The 14711-nt window shown below is 31.0% G+C and overlaps 1 protein-coding gene across 3 annotated transcripts; it reads right to left on the bottom strand.

Annotated features, from left to right (window-relative positions):
- Window positions 1-1061: 1061 nt before the first annotated feature.
- LOC114390994 (probable magnesium transporter NIPA8) lies at window positions 1062-8684 on the bottom strand. 3 transcript variants are annotated; one of them, XM_028351972.1, is made up of 16 exons: window positions 8343-8684; window positions 8169-8227; window positions 7763-7785; window positions 7526-7636; window positions 7021-7105; window positions 6863-6924; window positions 6582-6667; window positions 6405-6478; window positions 5954-6056; window positions 5749-5877; window positions 5573-5672; window positions 5322-5441; window positions 2177-2267; window positions 2020-2092; window positions 1617-1713; window positions 1062-1518 (listed from the first exon to the last, which is right to left on the bottom strand). In XM_028351972.1, the coding sequence occupies exons 4-16, from the start codon at window positions 7616-7618 to the stop codon at window positions 1300-1302; spliced, it is 1332 nt and encodes a 443-aa protein (XP_028207773.1). In that variant the 5' UTR covers window positions 7619-7636; window positions 7763-7785; window positions 8169-8227; window positions 8343-8684; the 3' UTR covers window positions 1062-1299. The 3 variants fall into 3 exon arrangements, with proteins under 3 accessions (XP_028207773.1, XP_028207772.1, XP_028207774.1); XM_028351971.1 differs by having other exon boundaries at window positions 7526-7785; window positions 8343-8683; XM_028351973.1 differs by having other exon boundaries at window positions 2020-2086; window positions 7526-7785; window positions 8343-8683.
- Between the last annotated feature and the right edge of the window lie 6027 nt (window positions 8685-14711).

Raw genomic sequence — 14711 nt, 5'->3', positions numbered from 1 at the left:
CTTAAGTTCATGTGATCCCTTTCCTTCCTCTCAATGTAATTCCTTATATTTTATCCTCATTTCCATTTTTTATTTTTGGTCTTATTAATCATTCTAAATTTTCAATGCCGTTCTTTTACTTGATGTTCAAACTTAATTAGGAATCCCTTATAAATTAGAATCTTTTAGATTTTTTGTTCAACGTGAGCGCCGATAAAAATTCATTTTTTAGCTCCATTATTAAAAGTCGTATAAATTGATCCAAACCCCTTAAAATTACCCCAGAAAACAAAAAAAAAAAACATGAAACGCATAAAAAAGAGACAAAAAAATACTAACAATCCAAATTACGTTTCAAATAATTACTCCCTCCAGTCCCATAATTGTTGTCTAGGAAGAAAAATTGTCTCAAAATAATTATCATTAAAAATTTTTAATGTAACATAAATATATTTTTCATTTATCTTCCTTATAATATTAAGATTATAATATTAAGGGTATGAGTAACAAAAATTAAAAATAAGTTAATGATAATAAGATTAATTTTATAAAATTATTATTCTTTTTCATTTGTGTATTAAGTTTTATTTGTTTGTACGAATTTTATAACGTGACAAAAGGGAATAAAACCTATGATGTGTGCAATTTGGCAACAAGTCATCAAGTGTAATAAAATTCAGAGACAAGAGAGGTTGTTTTGTGCGTGAAACATTCTACACTCACCTAAAGGCTGGCTTTCCTTTTTATCTAATTTGGAATGTGCTTTCTATCTATGACAAAGATTGCACCATCTCAGCTCCAACCAAACAATTGTAACTTTGTTCGCTGTGTTTCTAGCCTGTGTAAGGTGATTGCTTCGGTGATCCTTAGTTTTAGGTTTTGATGCCTATTTATTTAACCAATAAAAATTATGGCAATCGTGTGTTCTCATTATTTAAATATAATTCGTATTCCAAGCACTTCAAGTAATGGGTGATGCTGTATAATATTTCTAAAAACATAGTAGCACCAATTCTATTTCGTCGAACATAAAGTTGGATCAATATCATGTGAAAGAAAAGAAGAAAAAAAATGCAAGACCATAAGATCGAATTTTCTTCTCCTTTTAAATTTCAATTATGCAAGCAAAAATTTACAATATGTATATACAATATACAACAATTTTTTTATCCTCTTTTTCCCAATTACATGAATGCTAAGCAAATAAATCGAATTATGACGGTTTTATATCTCAGCTACTCCAACAATCATTAAAAAAAATGGGAAATCAAGGGGTAAAAAATGATACCGTGGGACATCCTATGACACTAACAACCACTGCTAAGGGCTAGGAGGAACAACTGAACTAGTTTCAAGCAATTTGCCAGCATCTTCATCCATTGGAATCTTGCTCCAACCATTTCTCATGGACAATATTCTTGCTCTTTCAAGCCCATTTCCTCTGAATCCAGTCATTCTTGATGACATCATTGGCATCACAAGAACCGATGATGTGTTGATGGTATCCTCCCCAAAACCAAGAGACAATGCACAAGAAGTCTGCAAAGAGATAGAAAGAAGCAAGCTTGAATTGTCAATTTATCATCATAACAAGTGGCACCATTCGCAAAGAATGTTAATGCAACTAGGAATAATACCTTTGCCTTTACCAACAAATCTGTAACCTTTATTAGTATTGCTTTGACAAATGATCTTGAGTCTTTGTTTTGTGCTTCTTCGGGAGACACTACCAGCCTATCATAGATAAACAGTATAGGCATCAGTGAAAGTCGCCAACATTAACATGTGTATGTTACTGTAACACTCATGAAGAAATAAAGGAAAAGAAATACAAGAAAATACAGTCATATATAATTCTGTCAACAAAATTTAAGAGAACTATGGCTGGTTTAGAAGGTCAAAGCAAAAGTTAAAATGAGATGATACAATGAACTAGTACTTCAATCATTTTGATTCCCTTCAGTGATGTTTCATATAGTAAACTATAGTGGCTACAAGTTCTTCACTTTATGTAAGTCATACAAAGGGTTCATACAGTACCTGCTAGTTTCTGTTGACATGGCAGAAGACACCATGGAATCCAAAGAACTATCTTTAGTCTCAGGACCTGAAACTTCTCAAAACAAAGTTTCGTATTATCCTCTGCAATGCTTACCTTGAATTATAAAACCATAAAATAATCATCAAATTATAGTACCTTTTGATTCATCAGGTGCCAGCAAAGAAATGCCAATAAACACACACATCATTCCAAGTATAAACATCGTTGTCCTTAATGCATCAAATACCTGCGTTCAGGAAGGTAGTATTACATCACCCCTAAACTCATTATCAAAACACATTCAGCATTCATCAATGTAATGATTCAGACATTCACACCATACAAAAATAAAACAAAAAATACTAGAGATACAAGCATCAAAGCCTGAGAAACATTTACTTCTAGATTCTAGAAGGTGCTGGATGACTGTCTACTTACTATAGACAAAAAGATCAAATAAATTAATGAAGGCAAGCGCAGCAATTATTAGCTGCATATCTCACCATTTGGTAGAAATTTCAAGAAAATAGTCAAATTTATATTTACAATTTTTACCCCTATTAAATTAAAAAGAAAAAGTAAAAATAATAAAAGCACCTGGTTCTAACATATTCAAAAAATTATAATAAAAAACTAGCACTGTCCAAATCAAAGTTGAGTTTAGGGGAAAGGTAGGTGAGGCAAAACAAGGGCATCATTGAAACCAAATAACACACTGAATCTGATAATAAAAGAATGAAACAATGTTGGATTCATCGGGCATGGTTCAGCAACAATCCATATTTTTGCACTTGCCCAAAATTTTCAAATCTATGATCCTAGTTAATCAATCCCTATATGTGAAAGATGAGATATTTTCTTGAGAGTAGAGTCATTTCATCCCAGCTATTCTCCTCTATCTAACATTAGTCTCCTTCAGTTAGACACTTGGCATATTTTGAATTTTGAAATATACATTTATTTTGTCATCCTATGTAGTTCAGTTTCTATCAATTTTGTTATGCTCTACAATATTTCTATTTTCTGTTTGAACATTTTGTATTTTGTTCATATTGAACATTTTAAATTTATTGGATGGAGACAAATGGTCTTACAAGGAATTTCTAAATCTAAAATGCCTTTGCTCTTTAATTGGTCTATAAATTCCTTCATCTTGGACAAGAGAGTTACACTACTAAATTGCTATGCTAGATTGTGATTACAAATTTGGAGATGTGCTGGACAGCTCCCACTAGATATGCAGCTTCATATCTCTAGAAAGCTGCTTAGACATTTTTGTGCAAATGACAGCAAGAAAGCAAGGGAAATTTCCTTCCTGGTGAATTTGATTTGATCCAGCACCCAGCCCTAGGGATACCATTCAAGAAGTCAAGAATGTAGAATACGGGTTTGTTTACAGAGGCAGCTTACTTGTATCCCTTCCATTTCCTTGTGTATGCATATCTCTGGCTGATTATATGCTACTGCAACTTTTATGCATATTTTCAATCTTATTGTGACAATATATATAGCTCTCAAGGACAACTCTTCTAGGGTATTGTTTGTCTGTAGTACAGTAAATGAGATTCTTTTTTACCAGCAATGGAAATAAAAAGATGCATGCTCTTATTTTTACCATTTGGCCTATTTTGAGTATCTTTCAGTTTTATACACTTCGTATATTTGACAAATGTTTGTCACAGTTTGTGTTTCTCGCATCTTTTACTCATTGGCTAACTTAGTAGTTTAGACTTTACACTATTTTACAATGGGCTTAATCTGTTGATCGGAATATAGTTCATCATCTTATCCCCATGGTACTAAGATTGTATTCCTATTTTACAATTTTTATTTTCCATATTGTATGATTTTTATAATCTTCACTGCCATGAGCAACCATGATCCCACTCAGTCGCAATTTGGTAGGATTGGCTGAGATCACAGGGCAAGTTCGCATAGGATTGCTGGGATCTTGCAACCTCACCACACCTGAAATATAGTCCAATGTGAGGTTTTTGACCTGCAACCTATTTTGCAACATGAAATATCCAGGTAGTTCTGAATCTGAAATTGGCAAAATTTACCACCATTTTCAGTCATTCTAAAGCTGAAACCACTGCTGCATGCTATCTTCTTCTCCTTCATTGTTCCTCTTCTCTTCTGCACTTATGTTTGCTGAGTTTGCTGGGTGGTTCTCTTTTACATCTGTCTTTTGCTGACTGCTGGGTTCTCTGTTCTCTAATTCTCTTCTGTATCTGGCTCCCTGGCATCTATTTTTCAGTGTTTCTGATTTGAAGTTGCTGAACTTAAACTGAAATGTCCTCTTTGCTTGTTTATGCTATTATCTGTGTGTATGAATGTATGAATTTTATAGGATCTTACAATCAGTGTTAAGATCCCATGATTGGTGATCTTAACTCCCTTTCCAATCCTAAATAAAATCTCGAATTTAACTACCTTGCAATATCCTCCTCATTAATTTCTATTTTATTTAATTTTAGATTTTCTGCATTCTCTGCCGCAATATTAGAACTTAGAAGTTCACATTGTTCCCCAGCAGTAAGCAATGACCCATGGCTCAAAGCTCCACTGGTAAAAACAGAAGATTAATTTTGGGTTTGAGAGAGAAACTTTTATAACCAGAATGGAAAATTTCAGTAGGTTAAGACCTTGCAGAAAAACCAGTTGATAGACGTCACCAGAGAATGAACCTAACAAGCAGTTACACTACAATATACCACATCTCGGTATCATGGGAAATGTACATTTTTTTTTATCAGCAAAAGTAAGATTATAATATATATAGTAATAATATCAGTACAAGGGGTACTGTTGTATATACAACCTATCACCATATTATGCAGAACTATGGTGTCCTAATACAAGCTATACAGCAAGAATTAAGTAACCATAGATCTGACTGTAAGCTTGGCACCCAACTACACAATATCTATATGCTAATCCCCCCCTGATTACAAAACCCATCCCTGATTTGACAGGACCAGTAGTGGAATGGGGTGTCAAATCCTTTTTCCAAGTTTTTTAGCCAGGTCCAGCAGAAGAATAAGCAAGATTAAGTCATTTATCTGAGTTTGACTTACATTATCTAGGCTAGGTCTGGTTTTGTATGTTGAACCCATGCCCCATGGTGTTTCTAAATTATGTAACAAATTTGATTTTCTGAAATATATAATCAAGTGACTCCATTCCATCAAAGTAGGAGTATTTAATTAGTTTTCTTCAATATTATATGATTAAATCTTCTTAGAGTGCCCATGCAAAGCAAAGGCTACCTGTGCATATTAAGTGAGAGAGAAAGTACCTGATATTCTTGAAAATAGATAAATCCTGTACAGATTGAGAAGAAAGTCCATGTTATCTGAAACATGGGAACAATAAGAATTGCATCAAACAATGACAGTCCTTCATTCAACCTGGTCATCTGCACAATTGGAAAAGACCGGGTTAGCATTCACATTTGTCATAAATTAACTTCAAAAAGTTACCCCATCAAAACATCAGCACAAATTGATAAAGCCCAACAAAGAATCTTTACCAAAGAAAAAGCCTTACCCAAAATCCAGCAGTACTAAGAAATAAAAGAAGCATGGAATATGTGAACCAGCTGTGCAACTGATAACCATTGGACATAGCCAGTCGTAATAGGTTAGAACTGCCAAAAAGTTGACATTAGGCACAATGGCTATTGTATCATGAGGCATGGCAACATGTTGAAGTAGCTGACTTACAGCGATTTAGCAAACAAGACTGAGCATGAACCTACAGCCCCCGAAACTACAGCATATGAAAAGGGCAGTAGCATGCTCCAATAGGGTCTGAGGTCATGTCCTGATACTGCAAACAGAAGTTCTCCCCGCCTGCATATTCCACATATTAATCATAAAGAAGAAAAATAGTTTGATTAGACTCAAATAATTAAATCCTACTAATTACTTGTAGATGGAGTGATGCAAGGCAACAATAGAGATCAAAGCTAGAAGGTATAGAAGGAATGCAATATTGGTATATTTCTCTGTCAACTGCTCTGGCGTATAAACTGAAACACAGGTAGTTAACCACATATTAGTTTGCATTTGCAAAATTGAAATCAATGATTGAACTGTTTAACAGCAATGAATCATAATATTCAGTAAGCATAAAGAACATATTAAACAATAAATCAAATTAAGTTTATAGCAGAGGCATTACAAAATCCTCCCTCCTATCTCTAACATATAAAAGCCTAGCTACTTAAGTTGCAGTTCACCAAATTAGCAGTTTAGTCATTTGATTGCAGATAATACTTGATACTGTACTGATGCACATCTATCAGCTTAATTAACATTGTTTCTGCAAGGAAGACTAGAAGCAAAGATTTAAGTGAACTGGGCAAAATGCTACATACCAGGTGATTGGTGATTGCCAAAAGCGACTAGAAAAACATTCCCAAGAACAATGAAAGCTGTTGCAACCAGTACCCTGATAAAAGACCATCAATTAAGCTACAAGTATTAACAGCTAGAACAGAGTTAGTGAAAACAAACAAATATGAAACAGTAATCGCAGTTCAAATTTAGCATACTTTACTGTCACCATTTTGTTCAAGACAAAGTAAGCGAAGGCAATGTTAGATACAAACTGAACAGATCCTAGTGCTGCAAGAAGTGACTGCACAGCACAAAGAAAAATAAGTAATCAGAACAAATGAAAATACATCCATCAAATCAATCATAAGAAATAGCATACTTCACTAAATATATACCAACCAAACAAAAAAAAAACTGCAAAACTACTACATATTATCATAAAATTACACCATAAATCATTGAACATAAAATTCCAATCAAATTGCAGGAAACATACCTGAGCAGCATACCCAAAGGAAATGAAATTAAGGCAATTTCCAAGAAAGAAAAATACAATGCCTGCATATCAAGAATTATGCAATGAAAGAAAAAATCAGGAAACAGCCACCTAGATAAAATGTGCAAAACCCATATATAAATGCAATTAGAATATACCAATTCTCCAACTTTGGAAGTATATAATAGGCTTCAGATTCATCTTTCCATTTACCCCATCACTTCCAAGTAAATGTCTTTCTCTCTGCAAGAAAAAAGAAAAAAAGAAGCCTAACCTGTTCAGTTTTATCAAATAATTTGATACTAGAAGTTGCAAATTTCAAGAAATAGTATAGACTGCAAGTTAATATTGACATTGAGATGTAATATGTATAAGGAAGTTTCAGTGCTTCAATTTAATAGCACAAGTCACTAATCCAAATTCCAAAAAACCATGCAAACAATATCCAAAGCAATTATGTACCAAGATACAGACGAGTTCAAAAATTATACATTAACCCATTAGTTAAGTCAAGATTTATCATGTCAGCTGAAATCTGAAAAGGGATACAACAGCAAAGCCAATTTTTGAACCACATTACAAAAAAAGAGAGAGAAACATATATATAAAAATGTACTTCACAAACGGTTCCAACTTCCAACCAGAAAAAAGAATTTGGCATACCTCATTATGCCCTAATTTGAGAAGATTGGTCCCAAAGTTTATTGCAATACTACCAAAGAGGTTGATGAAAGCTCCAACAATCCACTCCCCCATGAATGAAATGATGTGGCACTGCAAAGGAGACACCACATGCAGCAGAAGAAAATTCCAATGGCCGTCTATCAGATGTTAGTTCTCAAACTCTTGTACACAACGCAAAACACAGGTAGAAAGGAAGATAGCCCTTCTTCTACACACCAAGTGTCAGGACAGCAATACTCCTGTGTCACCACCAAACACAAATCAAACCCATCAAATCAAAGTTCACACCTTCAACAATGTTATTAACTACTAAAACTTTGGAGATCTATGAGTAAAATTAATGAAGCTGATAAATGGGGTATAGCAAGAAATAGAAAAAATTCAATATGAAAACACAAACCCAATTGGCTCAAATTCAAACCATAAAAAGTAAGACTAATTTGTGCACTAAAAATCATGTTTTTTAAGATAATTTTAATAAGGGGTCACAAAATCCAATCTATTGGGGGGAATAAACAGCACAATGTAACTCTTCCAGTCTTCTGATCTTTCAACATTTAATTAAGACAAAATAAAACAACAATCAAAGGAAAAAAAATAAAGAGAGAGTCAGCTTTCTAACCTTGAAGAACCCAGATCTGCTATGCTTGCCAGGAAATTGAACCCTCAAGACCGATACAACTACAAATTGCAAAAAAAAAAAAAACAAAGAAGGGAAATTAAAACCCAAAATGCATTGTATGGGGAAGGGTCAAATGGGAACAACCGTGAAAGCTTGAAAAAGGTACTGGATTACCTGAGAGACAATCAATCAATTCCCCTCTTCTATTGCTACAGCAAAATCGAAATTTGCGAGGTTGGACGCTTGCGTGAGTTGGTTGTATAAAGAAAGAAAGGTAGATTCAGAGGGAAGGGAAATACTATGAAAAAGGGTTTTGAAAAAAAACTATAAAAACAGAAATTGTGGATAAAAACAAAAAACGGTATTATTAATATTATTATGAAGAAGAAAAAATAAGAAGGAGTGTGAGACTTTTCTTTTCTTGGTCCAAAATGAACGGAGGATTTGTCATAGATTCGAGAAGCAAAAGATGAGAGTGCAAGGAAAAGAGGAGAGAGAATGAGAAAAAAGGAAAAAAAAAAAAAAAGAGAGAGAGAGAAAGGAAGAGAGAGGAAGTTGTCGGGTCGAGGTCATTAAAAGCGAAACAGCGTGAGACTTGAGCGACCGCTATTACCGCCGTCTTCTAATTTTAGTTTAGGTGAAAGAATTAAAGATTTCACTATACACCGTCGTTGAAATTAACTTGTAAGAAAATATTACAAGGAAAAAACTTAGATATGGTACTAATTTAGTATTTTGCTCTTCTCAATAAAAAAATTAGTCTTTTTGGAATTGAAATTTTATTTTAATAATTTGTATAATTATTCATGTTTAAAACTCGAAGATTCCAAAGTCAAATATTTTAAAATTGTCTATTATTCACGTCTAGAACTTGGAGGTCTCAAAGTCAGAGATTCTAGAACCGTTAATGAAATCGTAAAGTGCATATAATCTAAGATAACTAGAGTTGGATCATCCTTACTTGTGGTCGATCTATTATTCTTGATCGGTCAGAGTTGACCTTAGTAAGGTAATGTTGGTCGGACAATTCATAATTCACAAACTTTAAACTTTTAGGTGTTGCTTAAACATATATATATATATATAACTTGGTGAGACGATGGATGATTCACAACTCACCAAATACCATGTCTTTAGGTTAAGGGTATGTGTATGAGTTAATTCTTCTTAAGACCTATCTTGATCAAACAATCCGATAATAAAAAAATATATAAAAATTATGTGATTATCTAGTGAAATTTTAACTCTAATTAGACAATAGTATATGTACTTAGTAAATATGGTCATCATTATTAAAGATTTGTCAAATGTGTCAATGAGTTTCTCCTAACACTATTACTTTAGAGGATATTAGTTAGTTATATTCTTAGGCTCCCTAAGAGCATTCCTAAGAGTATTCCTAAGACTGTAATATCATATTTTGAGACCTTAATCATTTTTTTTAGTAAATCTTGCAATATCACATTACTTTAAATTTTTTTTAATTTTTTATTTCAATAATAGATCTTATTTTAAAATCTTAAACTATTTTTTAAGTCTTATAAGAAATTCGCCTTCTAATATTTATTTACAATTTATTTTAAATGTTTAAAAATAGTTATTTGTATTTTTTAATTTAAAAAAATAATTTAAAAATGCAAAATTTATTTTAATATTTTAAAAAATATTAAATAATAAAATATCATAATATTGCAGTATTTATATATTGATCCTGATTGTGCACCACCTTAATTATTGTGCAAATAGTGTAAATTATTTAAAATTTCAATGTTTATATATTGATCACAATTCGTGTATGATTAGGTTCATTATAAAAAATAATTTTAAAATTTTTTTTTAAGATTCTTTTATAAAAATCTAACCTCTAAATTTTGAAAGAACAATTTTCTGAGCTTAAAGATCCTATTTTAAGGTCATCTATTAGAGATGGCCTAATAAGTTCAATAAATATAGCTTGAACACTCTCATTCATATCTTTTATAATTTCTTAATCAATATGAGTCTTTTTTATAGTTTATTTTTTCTTTTTCTTTGAACTCATTATGAGGTTTGACTTTATCAAGTTGAACTAACATGTATCCAATCTCATTTTTCTGATACTATCAACTTAGGTTTTAATTGAATATTGGCCCTAATTAAACATGGTATTAGAGCCTCTATGATCAATGAATAAGTACGTCATTTGTTAGTCTTTTATACTAATAAAAAAAATTAGCATGAAGTTTATCCAAGAGAAAAGAAAATTCCCACAAGATCTTATGTAGCCGAATATTGAGACAATCATCATATTAATTCAGCACCTTCCTTGTATTTACCTAGTTCTCAAGAGATTAAATCGTTAAATTCACTGTAGCTCCTTGGTAACATCCAACACAGTACCATATCATATGTTACACTTGATTGCTATAGTCGCTGGAAAGCTTTTACATTATTGATTACTAGGAGAAAAAGATGCCTTCCGTGCCTCTCCATTTAAAAATAAAATAAAATAGAGAAAGAGATACTATACTATTGAAAAATGAGACTGTAATTGAATAATAAAACTTCAGTTTTAATCTAATATAATAAACAGAGCGAGATAAGTTATCATGTACAATTGAGAGATCAAAACAATATAAGTAAAATTGTAAGTTTAATCTCTTATATATTTATCCGAGGATTTGATTTTTGTCCTTGATAATTTAATTCTTTAATTTTTTGCAATTTTACTATTTCAGTATCCAATCCTGAAATTGGACATTGAATATTAATATATTATATTTTTATTGAACATTAACCGTTATGTATCACGATTTTATTGAGAGTTGGTGGTTGATGTTAATTAGATTTACAAAATTAACATCCAATAAAGTGTAACACGTGATGATCAACATCTCATAAAAACGTGACACGTGAGTTTAACGTTGACAAGTAACACTCAACGACCAATTTCGAAATAATAAATGAATTACAAAAAACTGAGAAACTAAATTCATAAATTAAATTAAAGGAAATCAAAATTGAATTATGAGATAAACAAAATGACCAAATTTATAATTTTACCAACAATATATCATTGTTATATGTTGTTATTGCCTACATATTACTCTAGTTTATGTCATATGCTTCGGAGCACTGTAACCATAAAAAAATAAAAATAAAAAACAAAAATGTAACAAACAAACAAAAAAAAAAAATGCTTCGGAGCACAAACGATGAATCACTTCTCACTTGTCAGTATTCTTATGGCTTTCTCGGAAGTCTGCTGGGGATAGTAATAGCAATTAAAAGGAAAAAAAATTCTAATGAATTCATTAATTACGCAATTATTGGAGAAAAATATTCTTTTATTGAACTGTGGTTAAATAAGTTTTAGATTTAGTTGCTCCAGGTGATCTAGATGCGGGCATGAGAGGTTTGAAGAGAAATAGAGAAGGCTAATTTATCTATTTTAAAGTATTAGAGTAATATCAATTTTTTTATAAAACTGAATAAAGAAAAAGGAAGGTTACATAGTAAAATGTCACAGTAAAAAAAATACCTGCATAGTAAAATGCCCAATAAAAAAATAGTAAAATGTAATTTTTATTTTTTCATTAGTTTAATACATATTTGATTTAACTTATTTCCAAGAAATAATTATGTATTTTACCAGTTATATAATATTATTTTAAAAAAACAAGTCATGATTTTTCCTAAAAGCAATTTAAAACAAATAATAAATATATCGTTCTCATGAGTGTTATTATGTTTAAATATTGATACCAATGGAGATTTGGACTAAAGAGCTAATATTTTATAACGCGAAGACTTATAAGGTTTGAATTTTTATTGAAAAAGAGACATCCATATTTAGTCCCTAATTATAAGATTGCCTCTGATATACATGTGGAAACAAAAAAATATTTAATAAATGTTAATTTGATGGTGTTCTGAACCTTGCAAATCTTGTTACCTCCCATTGTCCGTCAATCTTTGTCAAAGTAACTCTTTACTAGAAGCACCATATGAACCATGCCAAAACTTCTGTCAACACAGTCAATTGCAACTCCAGTTTGATCATAAATAGAAACGAACAAAAATATCAGTAATAGTAGTACAAGGTGGATTTAATTTTAAAAGAAAACAAAAAGGAGGGCACAATTTTCTTTCTAATTAATAAGAAATCTCTAATTTACTAATTTTTAAAATAAAAGAAAAAAAAATAACATTCTAATCTTATGTTTATGAATTTCATACAACTCATTCAAGGTTTAAATATTGAAATAGATATATAGAACTAATTAATTAATCTTACTCTCAAAGGATGAATATTTTACTGTCATTAAGATATTACGGGGATGCGGTCCTCAAGATTGAGTGTTTCTAGTCCATAAATATATATTTGAAGAGGAAAAAGAAAATAAGAAATAAAAATAAAACTCCCTAGCTTGGAATGACATGTCTGCACAAGAAAAACTTATTCTACAACGACACTTCAACTGCAATGCTTCAAAACATGATGTTATTTTAGAGGTGGTGGTATTTTAGTAAATAATAGATGTATTTCAACGAAACTTATAACAAAAATGACGTCATATTTTACATCGGTTTATCACCGATGTAAAATGTTATTTTCAACTGATGTAAAAAGCACTTTATAGTAGTGACAACTTTCTTCCTGTTTTAAATATACTGTGCAAAAAACTGAGGTGTAACACTCCAAAATCATAACCTAAATTAAAGATCACACAGTTTGCATGGACGCTCAAAACGTAAAGTGAAAGAGAAACCAAAGGTATCATAACTATCTCCCCATAGCCTTACTTTGCTTAGAAAATGTAACCAATTATGAAGAAAGCCTATGAGGGAGAGAGTTAAGAGAACTAGGTCTCTTTTATCATTAAGAACTTAATACCGTTTCTAATAAATAATGTTCTGTCAAAGCCAGAAGATGAAAGAGGAAAAGGAGAACAGGTGCAACGGGATGACAAGTATAAATAATGGTGTTTGCGTTTGGAACGTACTTAATTACGTACAAAAGCCAACGACTATAGTGTTGTGTCGATGCTCACAAAGCTAAGCTTCCAAGGAGAACGAAAGATTCTTGAAAATCTCCAAAATTAACGTGTAATGTTTATTCTTTCTTGATTATTTCGTCTAACAATATACCTCCAAACACAAGTTGCGTGTGAATATTCGTGTTAGAGGCTAACTATAAAATTATCAGTGCTGCAATTTATTTAGGAGTGTTGCTGTTTAGTACGAACACTATCTTGCACGAATAACACGAAATCTAACTTTGAACGGCTGATCTTTTTTCAAAATCAAATATTATTTCGTGTCTCTCTAAAAAAAATTAAATAAAAAATAAAAGTTAAATTTAGTTAATAAAAAATTAACAAAAATATGGAAATAAAGGAAAATTAATATAGGTTAGAAGAAAAATTTGAAAGTTTAAGTGATTTAAGAATAATATTTTCTAATAAAATATAAACATCAAATATGAGTATTCGTTATATAGATGCACATGTTCATGTGCTTTTACGAAAATCGTTTTGTAACCTTCAGCATTTTCCTTTATTTAGTACACAATACGAATAGCACATGCATGCATGACTTGTACGAATTACGAAATGCAACGTGAAACGCTGGGCTTTTTGTTTTTGTTTGAAAACAAATATTATTTAACAATTAGAAAAATATTAATTGGGATTTGACTGAATATAGGGTTTGTATGTTTTTTACGAAAATCATTTGGTAACTATTATCATTTTCCTAAAACTGATGATGACTTTTCATTTAATATATTAAGTTATTAAAATGTAGATTTATAATATTAATATTAAGATTTTAATTTCTATGTATTATCATTGTAATGTTTACACAATAAACTAAAATCCATAATGTTAAGTATGATTTATAAGGTAATCCCCCATCCAAGGAATTTAGGGCCCGTATTAAAGAGAAAAACTAAGGCAATTGTTATTTGTATGTCTCATTTTTTTACTAATATACCAGCTACTAGTTTTATTTGATTTTGTTTTTCCAAAAAATATCTTTTTTTTTCTGTAGAGGAGTTTTAAAAAATGTTAAAATTTCAATACATTTTCAAAAGTGTTAAAATTTTAACATATTTCAAAAAATAGTTTCTGGAAGTATTAAAATTTTAAAACATTCTAAAAAATAGTTTTGGAACTATTATCATTTTAACATATTCCAAAAAATAGTTTTTGGACACCAATTTTTAGAATAAAGAATGAGGCATCAAGTGTCCTTCCATTGCTCTATGTTCACCATGCATTATATATATACTCACTTTCTCAATTTCTTCATAAGAAACCCTAACAAAATAAGAATTGAAATTATGAGAATATGGAAGAAGTTACAAAACTAGGAATCTTATGGAAGAAGTTACAAAACTAGAAGTTACAAATCTTTCAAAGTGAAATAATCATTAAAACCATGTCCTGTCTGCAAAGTCATCATCCAAGTTCTCTATGACTGCAAAGTCATCATCATGGACTATCCAAATTAAATAGTACAAAGGTTGCCCTCTTCTTCCACTCTTTTATGTTCACCACT

This window comes from Glycine soja, chromosome 16, assembly GCF_004193775.1.
Source record: "Glycine soja cultivar W05 chromosome 16, ASM419377v2, whole genome shotgun sequence".
NCBI lineage: Eukaryota > Viridiplantae > Streptophyta > Magnoliopsida > Fabales > Fabaceae > Glycine > Glycine soja.
Note: the sequence above shows the minus strand (reverse complement) of the source record. Positions and strands in the feature narration are given on the sequence as shown.